This window comes from Cyanistes caeruleus, unplaced genomic scaffold (genome assembly GCF_971803275.1).
Source record: "Cyanistes caeruleus unplaced genomic scaffold, bCyaCae1.hap1.1 HAP1_SUPER_30, whole genome shotgun sequence".
In the NCBI taxonomy this organism is placed as follows: domain Eukaryota; kingdom Metazoa; phylum Chordata; class Aves; order Passeriformes; family Paridae; genus Cyanistes; species Cyanistes caeruleus.
Window position 1 is genome coordinate 148,223 of NW_028256295.1, and position 19,642 is coordinate 167,864.

At 56.6% G+C, this 19,642-nt stretch overlaps 2 protein-coding genes across 2 annotated transcripts in view; one reads left to right on the forward strand and one right to left on the reverse strand.

The window, feature by feature from the left end:
• Positions 1 to 760: 760 nt before the first annotated feature.
• Positions 761 to 19,642, reverse strand: part of LOC147645212 (serine/threonine-protein kinase pim-1-like) — a 102,997-nt gene continuing 84,115 nt past the window's right edge. The window contains exons 2-6 of the mRNA XM_086874749.1: positions 13,164 to 13,340; positions 12,776 to 12,865; positions 2,754 to 2,831; positions 1,564 to 1,729; positions 761 to 1,033 (exon numbers count right to left, since the gene is read on the reverse strand). Coding sequence (XP_086730875.1) covers positions 913 to 1,033; positions 1,564 to 1,729; positions 2,754 to 2,831; positions 12,776 to 12,865; positions 13,164 to 13,340 — 632 coding nt within the window. The 3' untranslated portion in view covers positions 761 to 912. The remainder of the gene's footprint in view (positions 1,034 to 1,563; positions 1,730 to 2,753; positions 2,832 to 12,775; positions 12,866 to 13,163; positions 13,341 to 19,642) is intronic.
• LOC147645213 (uncharacterized) overlaps positions 5,413 to 19,642 on the forward strand; it is a 96,038-nt gene continuing 81,808 nt past the window's right edge. The window contains exon 1 of the mRNA XM_086874892.1: positions 5,413 to 6,733. The gene's annotated coding sequence lies outside the window, so the exon portion shown is untranslated. The remainder of the gene's footprint in view (positions 6,734 to 19,642) is intronic.

Sequence of the window (19,642 nt, forward strand, 5' to 3'; positions counted from 1 at the left end):
ACACTTCTTAGTGAGAAGGGTTGGAACTCTCTGCCCTCAACACTTCCCCGGCAGGTTTACAAAGGGAACTGGGATCTAAGCTGTGCCCTCTGAACCAACAGAGCCAGCCTCCCTTCAGGGTGAGGAGCCACGGCCTCAGTTATAGCCCTGGGTGCCTCCTGTGCCCCAGAGAATGGCTGTGGTTGTAAATGTGTGTTTGGCTGCAGCACAGGGCCAGGGTGAAGCTCGGCAGCCTCATCAGAGCCCACGGCCGTGGCCCTTCCCTGCTGTGACCCTCACCTGGCCCGGCCCGGCCCGGCCCGAGCAGCCCGGACTGGCCTCAAGGGATGGGCTCCACCTGCCCGCTGTGCCCACAGGCCGGGCCCCAGGGCTCACAAGAGGCTTCCTCCCAGCTTTGCAAAACCTCAGCCAAGAGTGTCCCCTTTGCTGTGCTGAGAAGAGTAAAAAACCCTCTCAATTTAACCCTGCTGCACTCCTCATGGGGGATCCCTGCACACCTCAGGAGAGAGCCCAAATTTTCCCTGTGTGTCTCATGAGGTGCAGGCCCAGGTGATGCCACTGAAGGAAATGTACCCTCACAGCCCAGGGACACTCAGCATGGGCTCCCCCAGCCCCTCAGGGCCCCACTGCTGGTCACGGCAGCCCCTGCCTGGCTCCTGCCTGCCCACACCGTGGGCACCCCTGGCTGTTCCTGGACATGGAGCTCAGCCAGGGCTGGTGCTGTGTAGGCTGTGCTGGTGGTACCAGCCAGACACTGGGGTGACAGCTCCATCTCTTTATTAGAACAAAAAGCATGGGCCAACCCCTGCTCTGGTGCACAGGGGCTGCCCAGTTTCAGTCCTGGCAGGGACCAGGGCCAGGGGGCTCAGGGGCAGAGGGTCTCGCATGGGAGGTGGGGGTCTTGGGATGCCCTCAAGACGGGGATGCAGCCGCAGCACAGCAGATGGGGAGAGATGTGAAGAACAGGGATGACAGATGCAGCTTCTCAGAGACCAAAGTCTTTCGCCAGTCTTCTGAAGCTGCAGAGGTGCTCCTGTGGAGAGAAGAGGTGGCTGAGGCCCCCAGCTGCTGCTGGCACACAGGGACCCTCCTGCACAGCAGGGCCCAGAGCTGCCAAGGCTCCCCAGCACGGCTGGAGCTGCTGGCACAGCTTGGCCCAGCTGGACAGCTGCCCCTCAAGGCCCTGGTGAGCAGGGGATGGCTCTGGGCAGGGTCCCTGGCCAGGAGCGGGCCCCAGAGCACCTCTGCCTGTCAAGGGCAATCTCGTCCCCGCTCTTTCTCCTGCCCACCTTGCTTTGCCTCTGCCCACTGCTCCTGGGGCTGCTCTTGGCCAGGCAGCCTCAGTGGCAGCCAGCACTGGCTGCAGCCCCAGCGGGCTCCCCAGGACAAGGCCCAGCAATTAAGAGGCCAATGAAAGCCCTGGGCAGCAGCAGAACTCTCAGCAGAGTGTTTTGGGCAACCAAGGACTAGCCACAAGTCCACAGCAGCCTCACTAGGAATGTCTCCTGACTATGAGCAGCCTTTCAAGAAGCTGTTGGAGGCCGAGATCAGCAAAACACTCACCGTTTTGTCTTCCAGCAATACCAGATTCCGGCACAGCACGCCATCAGGAAAAGTGCTCCACCAGCCACAATGGCCATTAACTTAATCAAACCATCTGTTCCCTGGTAGAAAACTCTTCTCATGCTTTCCCAGATGTTCTGAGCACGTGCTGTGGTGCCGGCTGCATCTGTGGGAGCAATGGGCAGTGTGAGCCTGTGCTGTGCTCCACGGCTGAGCTGGCAGCACGCTGGATAAGGCGAGGACATTCTCTGTTTCCACCAGAGCTGGGCTCTGCAGGCACCTTGCCACCCCTTGGCACAAGACTGCTCAACCCCCTGAGCTTGAATGCACAATTTCTCTGTGCTGTGCTGGTCTTCTCCAGACAATACTTGTCAAAGACATGGATAAGGATCAGGAAAATGCCCAGGGTTTTGGAAATGCTCCAGGGCCCTCCCTCTTCCAAACAGACCTTAAACCTGAACTAGCCCAAGACTGGGAATTTTCAGGGGATCTCAGGGTGTGCATGGCCTGTGCTGCAGTTTGGGCTCCCTGTCAGCTGATGCCAAATGCCTTCCTGCAGAGGCTGGGGAGAAGCTGCAGCCAGGCCAGGCTGGGAAACAGCCCTGCAGGCTGTGAAAGCAGCAGTGGGGCAGTGAGTCTGAAATGGATCCCTTCCTGCTGTGCCGGGCATGGTGTGTCCAGATGTGCAGAGAAAGCCCCCGGCCGCTGAGTCTCAGGAGAAGGCTGAGGGACATGGACCCACCACAGTGTCCCTCCAGATCATTCAGAATTATGTGCAGATATTTGAGTTCCCCCATTGCTACATTACTATCTCCTATAGGTTTGGTCTTCCTTCTCAGGGGACCATAATATAAAGTATTTCCATTTCCCAGGAATGGATCCCACAGAACCAGTGCTCAGCCTGTGGGGTCAGCAGGGACACACCACACCCCTGTGATGGGAGCTGGGCTTGCTTGCAGAATCCAGCTCAGGAGCTGGGAAAGTCCTTGCTACAGACACACTGTGACTCAACAGCCACAGAAGTTTCTTTCATCTCTGCTGTACAGGCAGCACTGAGCCACAGGAGCAGTGAGAGGATCACGCAGGGCAAGGGCACACACGTGCACGGCTCTGTCCTGGCACCTGCAGCGATGACGCCCTGGCCGAGCCTTGAGCTGGCAGCTCTCCCAGGGGGAAAGGCCTTCACTTACCCTCATAATCTTCCTCATCATCAGGCTCAGTAACTGATATGGACGGGGAATCCAGATCATCCTCATCATCAGGTTCATCTGCAAAGAAAGGCAGGAGAGAACAGCTCCTGTGACACTGCTGAAGATTCTTCTTCATGCTGGAGTGGCAGTGAGTGCACCTGGGTGATTGGTGCCCTCCAAGGCACTCCCTCATCTCCACCTTCCACTCAGGAGCAGGAGCAGGGGGACCACATGACTGCAGGGGCCCCACAATGGGATGGAAGGAGCCCCTTGCATGGCAGTCAGGGGAGAAAGGACTCCCTGGAGCTGCCAGCAGCTCTGAACTGAGCCCCAGGCAGGGCCAGAGCTTGGCAGCAGGAGCAGGAGCAACTCAGGTTCCCTGGGGCCAGAAATGAGCCACACAAGGCACAGCCCTGGGGCACAGCCCTGGGCCTGGCCCCTTCCTCTCTGCTCTTTTCCATGGCTGCACAGGGCACACAGAAGGTGACATTGGCATTGCACATGGGAAGAAGATTGACAGCTAAATGCTCCTTCCTCCCACTGACAGCAATGCTGTGGGATCACTCAGGGCTCCAGAAGGGAGCAGGGCGAGGTTTCCAGAATCCATCAACCTTCAGACTCTCAAGGGAAATGGAACGTGAGTGAGCTCTTGCCACCTTGACACTGATTATTCTGTGCAGAAAGGGACATTGAGAACTTGCCTCCAGCATCTGGCAAGGTCTTCAAACCACCATCTACCACCACTTCCAGATGTTCCATGTCACGATCCAAATCTAGAAGGGAGCACAGATCAGAACCATTCCATGGTGTGCTGGGATCCCCTTCTGCCTTAGGGAACTGGGCACTGCAAGGGGGTCAGGTAAGGCTGTGGGAGCCAGATGTCAATGGACATGGCCAAAGCTGCAGAGGGGCCTGGGGAAAGCTCTGGACTGGCTCTGGACATTCTCAACACTCTTTCCATGCTCTGCGCAAAATCCCTGAAAGGCAGGTACTGCCAAGGAGCAGAGATGGCAGCTCAAGCCTCAGCAGGGCTCAGGCCCAGAGACACAGCAATTACCTCCTGGGACTGTGACTGTGCCTGGCATGGCCTCCCTTCCTGCAGCAGAGGCTGCCCATGGGCCACTGCTTCCTCCGGGAAACGCTGCCTTCAGCACAGCCTCTCCTTCCGTCTCTGGAGAAAGGAAGAGGGATACATGCATCAGGTGGGGCTGTTTGTTCCCCAACATGAAGGTGGCACCTTCAAGAGGCAATAGTTGTCAAAGATATGGATAAGTTTCAGGAAGGCATCCAAACTTTGGAGCCAGGCCAGCCACATCTACCACAAGACTGGGAAATTGCAGGGGATTTCAGGGTGTGCATGGCCCATGCTGCAGTTTGGGCACCCTGACAGCTGATGCCAAATGCCTTCCTGCAGAGGCTGGGGAAAAGCTGCAGCCAGGCCAGGCTGGGAAACAGCCCTGCAGGCTGTGAAAGCAGCAGAGGGGCAGCAAGGCTGCCATGGATCCCTTCCTGCTGTGCCGGGCACAGCGTGTCCAGATGTGCAGAGAAAGCCCCCGGCTGCTGAGTGTCAGGAGGAGGCTGAGGGACATGGACCCACCACGGCGTCTCTCCAGTTCACTCAGCCTCTTGTCTCCTGTAGGTTTGTTCCTCCCTCTAGGAGAACCTTAACAGAAAGTATTTCCATTTCAGATGAATGGATCCCACAGAACCAGGGCTCAGCCTGTGGGATCAGCAGGGACACACCACCCACCCCTGTGATGGGAGCTGGGCTTGCGTGCAGCAACCAGAACAGGAGCTTGAAACGTCCTCGCTGCAGACACACCTGTAACTCAACAGCCACAGCAGCTTCTGTCACCTGCTTCCTGCCAGGGTGTCAGTGTTTATTCCTTGTTGGGACAGTGAGAACGTACCTGCATGGGGCTCCAGAGGCAGAAAATCTTCATGAAGCCAAGCTGCTGGAGAAGCCTTCCTACCACCCTCATCTGGAAGGAAGCACAGATCAGAACCATTCCATGCTGTGCTGGGACCCCCTTCTGCCTTAGGGAACTGGGCACTGCAAGGGGCTCAGGTAAGGCCGTGGGAGCCAGATGTCAATGGACATGGCCAAAGCTGCAGAGGGGCCTGGGGAGCTCTGGGCTGGCTCTGGGCACTCTCCACCCTCTTTGCAGGCCCTGTGCAACATCCCTGGAAGGGCAGTGGGACCAGCCCTGGGCCCCTGAGGCCTCTGTCCCTCCCATAGAGAAAACCCTCCCTAAAGCCCTGGGGAAAACCATCCCCAACACTTCCCAGGGAGAAGGGAGCACTGTCCTGGGAAAGGGGACCGAGGCTGCCGGCTCACCTGCTCGCCCTGCTCGCCATGGAGCAGCCTGGGCAGCCCTGTCAGGCAGGGCCACTGCCAGGAGGAGCAGGAGGAGGAGGTGCAGAGCAAAGGCCATGGTGCCTTGCCCACTGCCAGTCCTGCAGCTCTTGCTGCCACCACTGTCCTGACACCGCTGTCCCAATGTCAGCACCGCTGCTGCCGCCGCCGCTGCTGCCACAACAGTCGTGGTCAAGGACTGACTGCTCGGTCCTTGTGGTGCTGGGCAACCACGGGGCTCTGGGACCTCTGTGACCTCAGAGCCTGCTGTCACCTCAGCCTGCTGTCACCCCAGAGCCTTCTGTGACCTCATGGCCTTAGATGTCTGCCCCAAGTGTACTCCCATCTGTACTAGAGGACTGCTCTGACTGTGAATCTTTGACTTCATCAAAGGGTCATTGCTAAACAAAACCTTGGTTTTGCCTGCTGACATTGCTGGACAGGCAGTGTCCCAGGAGATGCTCTTGATGGTTGCCTCTTTTCCTGGGCATGGCACTGGAGGAGGTCCAGGCCCAGGTGATGCCACTGAAGGAAATGTGCCCTCATCCCAGGGACACTCAACACAGACTCCCCCAGCCCCTCGGGGCCCTGCCTCTGGTCACAGCAGCCCCTGCCTGGCTCCTGCCTGCCCACACCGTGGTCAGCCCTGCCTGCTCCTGGACATGGAGCTCAGCCAGGGCTGGTGCTGTGTGGGCTTTGCTGGTGGTACCAGCCAGACACTGGGGTGAGAGCTCCATCTCTTTATTGGAACAGAAGAGCTGTGCTGGGCCCTGCCCTGGCAGGAGGGACCCACCTTCAGTCCAGGCCACAGAGCAGGGCGGGTCCCTTCAGGGACACAGGGCCTTGCTTTGGGTGGTGGCAGCATCTGCACAGCAGCAAGCTGGTAATGCAGCTGTGACAGGGACATCACGTATGGGCATGGAGATGTGAAATGTGTGGTGCAGGTGTCCCTGAGGGAGGTGTTTGGCCTTTCCTGTGAAGCTGCAGAGGGGAACCTGTTGAGAGAGGAGATGGCTGAGGCCCCAGCTGCAGCTGGCACACAGGGACCCTCCTGCACACTGCGAGATTCTCACTGTGCTCACAGTTTCCCTCTGAAGACTAAGAGCTGAATGTGGATGGGCTTAGCAGCTGATCTGCAGGCCAAACAATTGAGTTAGCAAAATGAGAAATTGAGAAAATACAAGTTTATCCATAGCAAGGAAGAAAGCAAGGCTGTTAGCACGGAAACCAATAAAAAGGGATATAAGGGGTATTTGCAGTTGTAATAAATGGAATTGGTTCGTGCTAACTAAATTGTAACTGTTATTAAAGTTCTTATTTGAAACATTTAAGAATCAGTGTTACAAAGCAGATGTACCCCTTTGCAGATGTTACATGTCAAAATTAAGGTACAGGACGTAGTTTAGAAGATAAATGGTGTCTCAAGACCAAAATGGCCAAAATTAGAACAAATTTAGGCACTGGGCCTAAAGATTAGTAAACATAAGGCTAATTAGTAGACTAACACAACACAAGGCTTAGTACGCACGTGCAGACCAGTAGGGTTATCCAAAGGACAATGAGGAAGAGGAGAAGCCTTTGGCAAAAGACCACCAAAAGAAGACTGAAGACCCCCTAACAACAAGTGAGGCATGTGCCATGAAGAAAAGTGATGTAAAGTCAGAAAAACTTGAGATAGGAGGGAACTTAGAGGAAACATTAAGGAATATGTATAAGGATACAGTATACAAGTTTAGCTTGAAGTGCTTTGTTTTGAACATGAGGGAAGGTGGGAAGCCTCTGTACCCTGGTCGATTTTGCTTATGCTTTAATCATACTTAATTACTAGCAGATTACATATATAAATTTTAATGTTTTATTAAACTGTATTATTTTACTAAACTGTACTCTTTTATAACACATTACTATTCAGTTTAGTAAATTGTATCCATTTTCAATTAAACTGCCATTAAGCCAAGGGACCTAGTTGTCAAAATTCTAATTTCATTTATAACAATATTTTAACAAAGAAGGCTGTTACAACAACATTGGTATTTACCAAACATGACACAACATGAGCTATATTAACAAAGAAGGCCCCTTACGGTGACAACATTCTACTGCTCAAACTGTAAAACATCTTTGTGTACTGATCAGGAGGTCACGATTTACTCTTTACAATCCTGATGCTGAATGTCTCCTGAGGAGGTCTGGTCACAGAGAAGAATGAGCCCCTTGTGGGCTGCCCCTGTTTGGACAACCTGCTCCTCACCCCGAGCCTCAGCATGTCTGACATCGCCCAGCTGGGACTGACATCCCAAAACATTGAAAACATTTCTCTTTATAATTTTTCTTTATAATTAAAAACTAATTAATTAATAAAAATAAATTTTTAAGTTTATAATACTATTATTCTGAATTTTTATAACCTAATTTTTATATTTTTATAAAAGATTTGATACATTTTGCGCAACTAAAAACATTATCGGTCCTTGGTTCCAAGTTCCACAATTCCCTTCATTAATTAATTGGTCACTATTTCTCCCTCTTTATGCTAATTACACATATTTTTAGTCCTTTGATCATCATTTTTATCATTTTCTCAGACAGGGTAAAAGGGACCACTTTGGGGTCCATGGAGACTTTTCTGAGGAACATTTGGGGCAGTTTTGGGTCGGGGGACGGAACTTAGAGAGAACTTGGGGGTCTGGAGGACACATGGGGAGCCGGGAGGGCACTTGGAGCGGTATTTAGGGATTCTGTGAGACAATTCGGGGTTCGGGGGAGCACTTGGGGGTCCAGGGGGGCACTTGGAGGTCAGGGAGGGGAATCTGGGGACCCTTCGGGGTCCGGGCGGGCACTTGGGGGGCTGTAACAGGGAATCTCTGGGTCGCGGGGGATGATGGGAGTTGTAGGCGCCGGTATAATGAGGCTTAATGGCGCCGCGGAGCATGACGGGAGTTGGAGGCTCAGCGCCAATAGGTTCCGGTAAGGCGCGGGGCATGACGGGAGATGAAGTCCCGGCTGGAATAGCGCTCTATGGGCGCCGCGGAGCATGATGGGAGCTGTAGTCCCGGAAGTGGCTCGGAAGGCGCGTTCGGCGGTGTGGGGAAGCGTCCGAGCTGCAGGTGCTCGGGGCGAATGTACACGGCTCGGGAGCACTTGGGGGGAACCTGGGGAGCTGTGACCAGGCTCTTTAGGTCGCGGGGCACGGCAGGAGGTTTGGGCGCGGAACTGTGTTGTGGGATGATGGGAGATGAATTCCCAGCAGTGGCTGGAAGGGGAATCTGTGGGGTCGGGAGCATTCAGGGATCCAGGAACGCTTTGGGGGGCCTCGAACGGGCGCTGAGGGGGCACTCGGGGATCCTGAAGGGTCTGGGGGACACATGGGACATATGGGGGGCGATCCCGGGGTTCTGGGGAGTGCAGGGCATATTCCCAGTTCCTCACAACCTGGTCTCAATTGACCCCTGGAGGCTCCTACTGACTGCCAGTCTGATCCCAGTCTGATCCCAGGATGATGTCAGTACACAGCCAGTGCAATCTCAGCCACTGCCAGGATGATCCCAGTCCAAACCAGTCCCTGCCAGTGCTGCCACTCCTGGGATCCCCCAGCCCTCTCTGTGTTCCCCGGTCCCACATCTCCCCAGAGGAGCCCCAAGGGCTGGCAGTCCCCAGCCAGGGTCCCCAGCCAGCCCCAGGTTGGATCTGCAGCCCCCAATTTTCCCAGTTTCCCTCTCCTTTTTCCCGGGCCGGGTTCCCCCCGTCCCCAGCGGGTGGGAGCAGCGGAGAGCCCCGCGCTGCCCATCCCGACCTGTCCCGGCTCCATCCCCGCTCCTGCCGTGGGCTGTGAGGGGTTTGGGAACGGGGCACCGAGGCTGTCGCTGCTCCTGGGGGAGGAGGAGGAGGGATGGAAGAGGAGGGAGGAAGAAGGAGAGAGAGAAGGGATGGAAGTAGGAGAAGGAGGTGGGGTTAGGGAGGAGAAGGAGGAGGAAGGATGGAAGGGGAGGAGAGGGAGGCAGAGGAGGGACAAAGGAGGATCAGGGAAAGGAGAAGGAACCACAAGGTTGAGCACTCCTTGAATTCATAGCCCCCTCCTGTGGGATCATCACCCACCATCCCACAGGTGATGGGGGAGTGGGAGCTTTGCCCGGATATCCTGGGGGGGTCCCTGGTTTGGGTTTATTTTGCAGGGGGGAATGTTTGGAGAATGTGGAACTCCAAAGCTGAGTGGAAAATCCTACTTGGGGGGACATTGGGGGGTCTCACCATCCCTAAGTGGGGAAATGGAAACAGGGGGAACTTTTCAGATTCCTGGCACTCCCAGCAGCCTGGGGATGGTAGGGACCAAGCAGACAGGTTGTCCCCAGTACAAGCTTGACTCCCAGCAGCTGGGACAGGCGGGAACCCTTGAACCTTCTCTCCTTGAAGACAGGGGAGACTAGAGATGGGGAACTCCTGGGAGGCATTTTCAGAGCTGAATATTGGTGTTTTTTGGAGGTTTTATGGACCCCAGATGTCCGGTGACTTCTAGAGATGAGCTTGGACAGAGGGACCTGCAAACTCAATGTCCTCATCCCTTGTATTTCCTCAAACCAGGATTTCCCATTCCCAAACCTTGGCTGGATGGAGAAGGAGGCTGTGAGGAAGAGGAAGATGTCCCAGGACACCGAGGCAGGTGAGGAGGAAGTCAATGCCCCTTTCCCCCTCTCTCCTGCTCCATCTCCCAGCCCAGCCTGGCCCCCGGCTGCAGGACAACCCCGCTGCCGACGCCGTCCTGCCGGGGACGCACTGGGGGGATCTCCTTCCCCTTCCCTCTGGCACGGAGGCAAATCCCATCCTCTCCTTGTCCTTCCTCCCCCAGACCAGGAGCTGAGGATGGAGACCAGGGAGGACAAATCCCCACAGGAGAAGCTCATGGAAGAAGCCGTTTTGAGCAGCTCCACGGCACAGGAATCCAATGGGGAGGAAAATCCCCAGAGATCCCGCAGGAGAAGGGGCTCCAAACGCTGCCTAGGGTGCTCTGAGGAGGAAAGACCCACCCTGTGCCGGGAAGGCGGCCGGAGATCCAGCCAGGGCTCTGAGCTGGTGGTCCATGAGCAGCTTCAGGATGGGGAGAAGCCCTACAAGTGCTTGGAGTCTGGGAAGAGCTTCAGCCAGAGCAACAGCCTGATCTGTCACCAGATGATCCACACTGGAGAATGGGCCTATGAGTGTGAGGAATGTGGGAAGGGCTTCAGCTGGAGCTCCCAACTCATCATCCACCAGCGCATCCACACTGGGGAGAGGCCCTACGAGTGTCCTGAGTGTGGGAAGAGGTTTCAGAGGAGCTCCACTCTCCTCAGGCACCAGCGGATTCACAGAGATGAGAGGCCCTTCTGCTGCCCTGACTGTGGGGAGGGCTTCAAGCAGAACTACACCCTCATCACCCACCGGCGCATCCACACTGGGGAGAGGCCCTATGAGTGTGGGGAATGTGGGAAGAGCTTCAGCCGGAACTCCAGCCTGATCTGCCACCAGAGGATCCACACCGGGGAACAGCCCTATGAGTGTGAGAAATGTGGGATGACCTTCAGCCGGAGGTCCCATCTGACCATCCACCAGATGATCCACACTGGGGAGAGGCCCTATGAGTGTTCCGAGTGTGGGAAGAGGTTTCAGACCAGCTCCCATCTCCTCGAGCACCAGCGGATTCACACGGATGAGAGGCCCTTCCGTTGCCCCGACTGCAGGAAGGGCTTCAAGCACAACTCCACCCTCATCACCCACCGGCGCATCCACACTGGGGAGAGGCCCTTTGAGTGTGGGGAATGTGGGAAGAGCTTCAGCCACAGCTCCAGCCTCAACACCCACCAACGCCTCCACACTGGGGAGACACCCTACGAGTGTCCCCTGTGTGGGAAGAGCTTCACCTGGAGATCTAGCTTGACCCAACACCAACGGCAGCACCAGTAAGGGAAGCTCTGCAAATGCCCCAAAGTACAGGAAGATCTTTGTGCACTGCTCCAGCTTTATCCCCCCTTGGAAAATTCAAGTTTGGCAGAGACCTGGTGATCCATGTTCCCTGTGATCCATGCTGGGGAGACACCTGTACCTTTTCCTGCCTATGGCAATGACATGATGTGGGATCAAAGAACGTGAGGGTCTGGCCATGGCCCTTTTGTTATATTCAATCCCATCTCAGGTCATTGCCAGGGGCAGGTGTTGGGGGTTAGGTGTCTTTTTTTTTTTTAATTCTGGATTGCCTGTGGAATTTTTACCCATTAGTTGTGGGGACAGCCTAACTGTGGGTACTTGGTGGGTGATTGACAAAAGACAAAGAGTTTGGCCGGGCCCAGGGGAAGAAGGGGGCAGGAAAAGAGGAGAGCGGGGACAGTTTGGGGGGCTTCCTTCAGCTTCAGAGAAGGACACTTTGGGTGCAGAGCTGCTGCGGTGGGGAGAAGGGAATTTCGCCATCACTCACACGGAGCTGCTGCTGCTTCTCCTTCTCCCCTCTTTGTTGGTGGCCTCGCACCCCCTGTCCTGCCGGGACGTGTGGCAGTGCCAGGCACCGCCGCGGAGCTGCTGATCCACCTCAGCCACCGGCCCAGGATCTCAGCTCATCCCTGCTGTTCCAGCTGAGTGTTCCTCAGAGCCCTGCAGGAGCACCGGGACTGCCCGCCCGAGGGGGTTTGTGAAACAAAGCCTCTCCTCCATCCCGTCTCAGCCGAGAAAGCTGTCACGGAGCCCCTGGTTCTGTTTTCTTGTTAATGCTGTAGTTATTGTTGTTTGTTTGCCTGGTTATAAATTCTAATAAAGAACTGTTATTCCTATCCTCAGATCTCTGCCTGAAAGCCCCTTGATTTCAGAATTATAATAATATAGAGGGAGGGGGTCTAAGTTTTCATTCCAGGGGAGGCCCCTGCCCTCCCTAGCAGACACCTGTCCTCCAAAACAAAGACAGATGGGGAGTTTCTCCATCCTCCTTACCCTTGTGGGGCCAGCAGTGCTCTTGGTTCCTCATGCTCTTTTTGTGGGGCCTTTTGTGTCTGTGCCCCTCCAACTTAGGGGGACAGGGGATATTTGCTGCCCCCTTTCTCCTTCTGGGAAGCCTGTGCGGGGTCTTAGTCCCTCTCTTATTTGGGGGGTGCCAGTGTTGTCACCATCCTGGCAGCCCCCGGCTGCTCTTTGCCCTCTGCCAGGCCAGGGGTGTTCTCTGTCCCCTTGCAATTTGTGGGGCTGGCACAGGCACAATTCCCCTCCTCTTTGGGGGGGCTGGCAGTCTCCTCTTCCCCCTCTGACTTGGGGGATGCTCTGGGCTACATCCATCTCTTATTTTGGGTTGCCAGGTATTTATCTCCCTTCAGTTTGGGGGGCCTGGGGATAGTCTCCATCCTCCTCCAGTTTTGAGGGGCCGGGGAGAAGTCTCTGTCTCCCACCGATTTGGGGGGACTGGTGCAGGCTCCACCCCCCTCTGATTTTGAGGGACAACCTGGAGGAAAGGCACCAAAATCTTGACAATGGCTGAAGAGAACACTCTGATTACCCCTTTTGCTAAGAGGTTCCCTTAGCTGAAGTTGCTAACCAGGACAAAACTTCCAGGCCCGCAGTGGGTTTTGGGTTGTTTTATTTCCTGGGCCCTCAGTCCTGCGTGGGACACGGGAACTGGGTGCTGCAGAGGCTGTGCCAAGGCATCAGAAATGCCCACCCAACACCCAAGGGTGGTAGAAGATCTGCTCCAGCACTGGCCGGTCCATGGGGTGCTTGGACAAACACCAGCGGATCAGATGTTGGCACTCTGGGGAGAGAAGGCAGAAAGCGGCGCTCACTTGCAGGAGGCTCCTGCCCAGCTGCTCCCGGCGCCTGCAGAAGCCGGGCCACGCTGCGTGTGCTGGGAGCTGCCCTTGGCGGGAGAGCGGCACGGCAGGACAAGCGTCCCCTCCTTCAGCCAAGCGTGCCACACCCAGCCTGCCACGGGCCACCTGCTGCAGCCGGCCCTGGAGGGCACATGGACGTCCCGCGCAGCTGCGGGAGGGCCGCGCTGGGCTGTGCGGTGCCACCTGCCAAAGCCTGCCTTCTTCAGGCCACGTACCAACCTGGAGAGACCTCCTGCGGGAAGAAGAGCTGCCCCAACACGATGTCACGCTCGTTCTCGAAGGGCAGGAACCCGCACACCCTCTCAAACAGCAGCACACCCAGGGACCAGATGGTCGCCCCATCGCCGTGGTAGCAGCGCAGGCCGATCCACTCGGGCGGGCAGTACGTGCGTGTTCCTAGGGGAGACGGGCGGCGCTGCTCAGGCGCAGGCTGCTGCCTTCCAGAACCTGGCGCCAGCCTCCTGCCAGAGGCAGGGACTGCAGCCGTGGCCACAACTTCCCCCCAAGGCCTGCCCGCCTCCCCCTGACAATGGGCCAAAGCCAAGAATCCATTCTGCAAGGCTGAGAACGCCAGCGGAGCAGCCCAAGGCCTTGTGGGCCTGCCAAGCCGAGGAGCCGGGCCCCGGCTTTTGCAGCCCCTTTCTGTCGGCAGGGCCGGCAGCCGGCTCCTGGGGCACAGCACCTGCCCCATGCCACAGGGCAGCCGGCAGCCGGCTGAATGCTGCACCCCACGGCCCAGGAGGGAATGGGGCTGTGCAGTGCCTGGCACTGGGAGCAGGGCCCGCGCTCTGGGCTCACCAGCAAACTGTGCAAAGGCCCGCTCCTGCAAGAAGATGCCGCAACCGAAGTCGATCAGCTTCAGCTCGCCAGTGTCTGGGTTGACGAGGAGGTTCTCTGGCTTGATGTCCCGGTGCAGGACGCCGCAAGCCGTGCAGTGCCATACGGCCTCTCTTATGGATGGAGGCTGTCAGAGATAGCGGAGGCTCCTGGCACCATGGACGTTCTCTGACCTCCTGAGCTTCTTGCACGGATGGCGGGTCTTCTCTGCTGTGCCATCCTTGCAAGGCTTGAGGCTCTCCCAAGGATGGCCAATCTTGCTGGGAGCAGCCTCCTGAAGGGATGGCGGCTTCTGGAGAAGCTGGGTGAGCCACAGCAGGGCAGGTGGCCTCACCTCATCAGCTTCTCCAGTTCTTTCCACAAGGCCTGCCACATCCCAAAGTAGAGCGGCACAGATGTCCCATTGCGTGCCCAGTGCCGGATCATCACTTCCTGCAGCTCTTGGGCCACTGCCATGCAGGGACTGCAGCTGCTGGAGCTCTCCAGAGGGCTTGCGGGAGCACCTGGCCGCCGGCGAGGAGTGGCCCGAGGCCTGGAGAACCTGGGAGCTGCAGGGGCTGCTCGGTTCCTCCATGGGCCTCTGGGCCTAACCCTGGGGCGCTTCCTCGTCTGCCGCCTCCGTGGTTTCCAGTGGCCACCGGCCCAGCAGACAGCCACAGCGGCCAGCAGCAGGACAAGGGCAGGCATCAGGACACCACCGTCACCCATGGCTACGGCACGTCCCATGGCGACTGCACTGGCAGCTGTGGGGGCTGGCCCGGTTTATATAGGGCTGGCGTGGTGATGTCACAGTGCTGTGGCCAGGACAGCTGTGTGACATCACGTCCCTGCATCACACCAGAGCTTAACCCCTTTGTGACATCACAGCCCTGCGTCACCCCAACCCTCACCAGTTCCACAGGAGCGAGGAAGGGGCTCCCTGTGGGCACTCGAGCACCCTCTGGAGCAGAGGAGAAGGAAGATTCTTGTCTAAATAGGACACGGGGATGAGGAGGGGAACGGTGATGGTGTCACCTCCTTGCTGGCAGAGCATGGGACATGGATTGTCCAATAGGGGATTGCAAAGACCTTGAACAGGACAAGCCCTGCTCAGCAACATGGAAACCATCGGTGTGCTGTCCACTACATTCCCATGCTGAATCCGAACTTGGATTCAAATCTAATTCTGTGCCTCTTTCTGGGAATTAAATGGATCCTATCCCATTGAAAACCAGTACCTTTAAAACTTTAGGTTTCTCTGACTTCAGGGAATTGAGGTGCAAATAAAATGAAAGGGTATGATGGAGTTTGTGTCCACCTAAAATTAACACTTTAATGAGAAATAAAATAAGGACAACGCCTATAAACCGTGCGCAGTATAGGGACAAACTGCAAAGACCAGGACTATGGGCAGACACAGAAATATACAGGGTAGGTCTGAGGACAGAGTCTGAGGGCATGGGTCCAACCACAAACTGGGGTTAGAAATATGCAAAATACTGCAACAAATAACAACCAATCAGGGGAGAGAACCAGGAACATTCTAGAAATTCACCTTATAAGGGGTGAGTCGATTAACATATTAACTGCCATAATCCCTTTCATTTGCCGTAACTTAATTAAATGCTTCCCAAGGCTTGAACTTAATCCCTCTTTTTTTTCTGGGTGAAATTCGGCTGGCATGGACCCCAGCGAGGCACATTCCCATATCACATTAGTCTGTTCTTCACCCAACACTCCCTGTCCCCGTTCATTTCACACCAGCACTTCTGCTCCAGAAGGATTCTCTGAGGGAAACAATTAAAAGTCCCTCATGGAATGGGAGGATCCAGATTTAACAAGTGGGAAAGAGTTTAACCCCACTATCTGTTTAACTGGTCCCGAGGGTGGAGACCTGAAGGAAACTCATGACTGGATTCAGGTCATAGATCTGCAGATGCCAAGGAGATATTAAATTATCCTCCTTGGAATTAAAGCTGGGAATTTTTCTTTCTCTGGAGCAGTAAATTAGGATGTTGATGGGCCCCCCTTCTCTGCTCGCTCTGACCCTCCTGCCCCAGCCTCGCTCGGTTCCATTCACGTTCCTCCTGTCAGGGACACTCTCCACACAGATCATGGCTCGGATTCCTTGGATCCTCAGCAGTGTTTTCCTTGGATTTTAGCCAGGGCTGTCCCTGGTTTTGGGGCAGGCTGGAGCGTGTGGAGCTTTCCGCAGCCACCGTTAGGGGTGTGTGTCTCCCTTTTCCCCAGCAATTTCCCTCTGTCTTCCCATTACCGACGTTTCTCCTCTCCACCTCTTCCAGCTCCATGCCATGTTGACAGGAGCTCAGAAAGAGCAGGAAAACAGAAACAAGCTCCACAGCGAATTCCTGGAAGAAAAATCCATGGATGGTCAGGTGACTGCTGTGGCTCCTTCCTGAAAATCTGGGCTGTTGGGAGCACGGCACAGGGTGTCCCAGGACTTAGAGCTGGACACTGAACCCTCCTCGATCTCCTTGGCACCCGTCCCAGGCAGGGATGGTCCTGGATATCCTCCTGGATCTGCCCCAGGACGGTCCCTGCTCCCTGGGGTGGGATGGGATGGGTAGAGGACAAGGAATGAAGGTCAGGAGAAGAGTACAGAGATGCTTCTTGCCACTGTAGCAAGAAATTTGGTGCACGGAAAGCTCAGCTGGAGATGAAGGTGGCCAAAAATGTGAGGCACAATAAAAATTGACTTGTTAAATCCATTAATAAAAAAAAAATAAATTAGAAATTACATCATCCCCTTCCAGGATGTGGATGGTCACCTGACAAACATGGACACAGACACAGTGCAGGTTTTCTAATGCATTTATTGCCTCTGTCTTCAACACTCACCCCTCCCTTCCCAGAGGAAAACACGCATTGTACCAAGGCACACTGCAAAGTCCTTGAAGAGGGCAAGCCCTGCTCAGCAGAAACCAAACCACCCCAGACTGAATCACAGCATTCCCATCTTGAATCCAAACCCAGCATGTGCCAGCTCTTGGGAAGAGAGGAACCCCATGGCAGTCAAAACCAGAGCAGTGGGACAAGCATGAGCGCTCTTTGGAATATCCAGATTTATTTAGAATGGAGACTCTGCGGAAGTTGGTGAGCTGCTAAGAGAAAACTCTTGCGGTCCTCGCCAGCCATTTCAGGAGAGCTCCCCAGAGACAGAGGAACTTCCCCTCCCTTTGTCTCTGGGGGATCTTCTCTGGCACAGGGTAGTGGTTGTTTGAAGTTGGTGCCACTGCAGAGTCCTCGGAGCCGGGGATTGACACAGGTGGCAGCAGCACTCTTCCTGATGTGCTGCCGCTTGCTCCAGGGGAGGATTCATTGCAAGGGGCTGAGGTCCGGTTCTGATTTCCAGGCTTTTCCAGGCCATGTTCATCTTCAGGGATGAGCCAGGGCTGTGATCCCTGAATTGGGTGGGGCCGTGATGTCACAAAGGGGTTAAGCTCTGGTGTGATGCAGGGCCGTGATGTCACACAGCTGTCCTGGCCACAGCACTGTGACATCACCGCGCCAGCCCTATATAAACCGGGCCAGCCCCCGCAGCTGCCAGTGCAGTCGCCATGGGACGTGCCGTAGCCATGGGTGACGGTGGCATCCTGATGGCTGCCCTTGTCCTGCTGCTGGCCGCTGTGGCTGTCTGCTGGGCCGGTGGCCACTGGAAACCATGGAGGCGGCAGACGAGGAAGCGCCCCAGGGTTAGGCCCAGAGGCCCATGGAGGAACCGAGCAGCCCCTGCGGCTCCCAGGTTCTCCAGGCCTCGGGCCACCCCTCGCCGGCGGCCAGGTGCTCCCGCAACCCCTCTGGAGAGCTCCTGCAGCTGCAGTCCCTGCATGGCAGTGGCCCAAGAGCTGCAGGAAGTGATGATCCGGCACTGGGCACGCAATGGGACATCTGTGCCGTTCTACTTTGGAATGTGGCAGGCGTTGTGGAAAGAACTGGAGAAGCTGATGAGGTGAGGCCACCTGCCCTGCTGTGGCTCGCCCAGCTTCTCCAGAAGCCACCATCCCTTGTGGAGGCTGCTCTCAGCAAGATTGACCATCCTTGGGAGAGCCTCAAGCCTTGCAAGGATGGCACAGCAGAGAAGACCCGCCACCCATGCAAGAAGCTCAGGCGGTCAGAGAACGTCCATGGTGCCAGGAGCCTCCGCTATCTCTGACAGCCTCCATCCCTCAGAGAGGCCGTATGGCACTGCACGGCTTGTGGCGTCCTGCACAGGGACATCAAGCCAGAGAACCTCCTCGTCAACCCAGACACTGGCGAGCTGAAGCTGATCGACTTCGGTTGCGGCACCTTCCTCCAGGAGTGGGCCTTTGCACAGTTTACCAGTGAGCCCAGTGCGCGGGCCCTGCTCCCAGTGCCAGGCACTGCACGGCCCCATTCCCTCCTGGGCCGCGGGGTGCAGCATTCAGCCGGCTGCCGGCTGCCCTGTGGCACGGGGCAGGTGCTGTGCCCCAGGAGCCGGCTGCCGGCCCTGCCGACAGAAAGGGGCTACAAAAGCCGGGCCCCGGGTCCTCGGTTTGGCAGGCCCACAAGGCCTTGGGCTGCTCCGCTGGCGTTGTCAGCCTTGCAGAATGGATTCTTGGCTTTGGCCCATTGTCAGGGGGAGGCGGGCAGGCCTTGGGGGGAAGTTGTGGCCACGGCTGCAGCCCCTGCCTCTGGCAGGAGGCTGGCACCAGGCTCTGGAAGGCAGCAGCCTGCGCTTGAGCAGTGCCACCCGTCTCCCCTAGGAACATGCACGTACTGCCCACCCGAGTGGATCGGCCTGCGCTGCTACCACGGCGATGGGGCGACCGTCTGGTCCCTGGGCGTGCTGCTGTTTGAGATGGTGTGCGGGTTCCTGCCCTTCGAGAACGAGCGTGACACCGTGTTGGGGCAGCTCTTCTTCCCGCAGGAGGTCTCTCCAGGTTGGTACGCAGCCTGAAGCAGGCAGGCTTTGGCAGGTGGCACCGCACAGCCCAGCCCGGCCCTCCTGCAGCTGCGCGGGACGTCCATGTGCCCTCAAGGGCCGGCTGCAGCAGGTGGCCCGTGGCAGGCTGGGTGTGGCACGCTTGGCTGAAGGAGGGGACGCTTGTCCTGCCGTGCCGCTCTCCCGCCAAGGGCAGCTCCCAGCACACGCAGCGTGGCCCGGCTTCTGCAGGCGCCGGGAGCAGCTGGGCAGGAGCCTTCTGCAAGTGAGCGCCGCTTTCTGCCTTCTCTCCCGAGTGCCAACATCTGATCCGCTGGTGTTTGTCCAAGCACCCCATGGACCGGCCAGTGCTGGAGCAGATCTTCTACCACCCTTGGGTGTTGGGTGGGCATTTCTGATGCCTTGGCGCAGCCTCTGCAGCACCCAGTTCCCGTGTCCCACGCAGGACTGAGGGCCCAGGAAATAAAACAACCCAAAACCCACTGCAGGCTGGCGAGTCTGGTCCTTGTTAGCAACTTCAGCTAAGGGAACCTCTTGGCAAAAGGGGTAATCAGAGCGTTCCCTTCAGCCTTTGTCAAAATTTTGGTGCCTTTTCTCCAGGTTGTCCCTCAAAATCAGAGGGGGGTGGAGCCTGCACCAGTCCCCCCAAATCGGTGGGAGACAGAGACTACTCCCAGGCCCCTCAAAACTGGAGGAGGATGGAGGCAGTCCCCAGGCCCCTCAAACTAAAGGGAGATCAATACATGCCCCGCTCCCAGAATAAAAGATGGATGGAGCCCACAGCAGCCCCCAAGTCAGAGGGGGACAAAGAGCCCACACAGGCTTCCCAGAAGCAGAAAGGGGGCAGAAAATATCCCCTGTCCTCCTAAGTCGGAGGGGCACAGACACAAAAGGCCCCACAAAAAGAGCATGAGGAACCAAGAGCACTGCTGGCCCCACAGAGATAAGGAGGATGGAG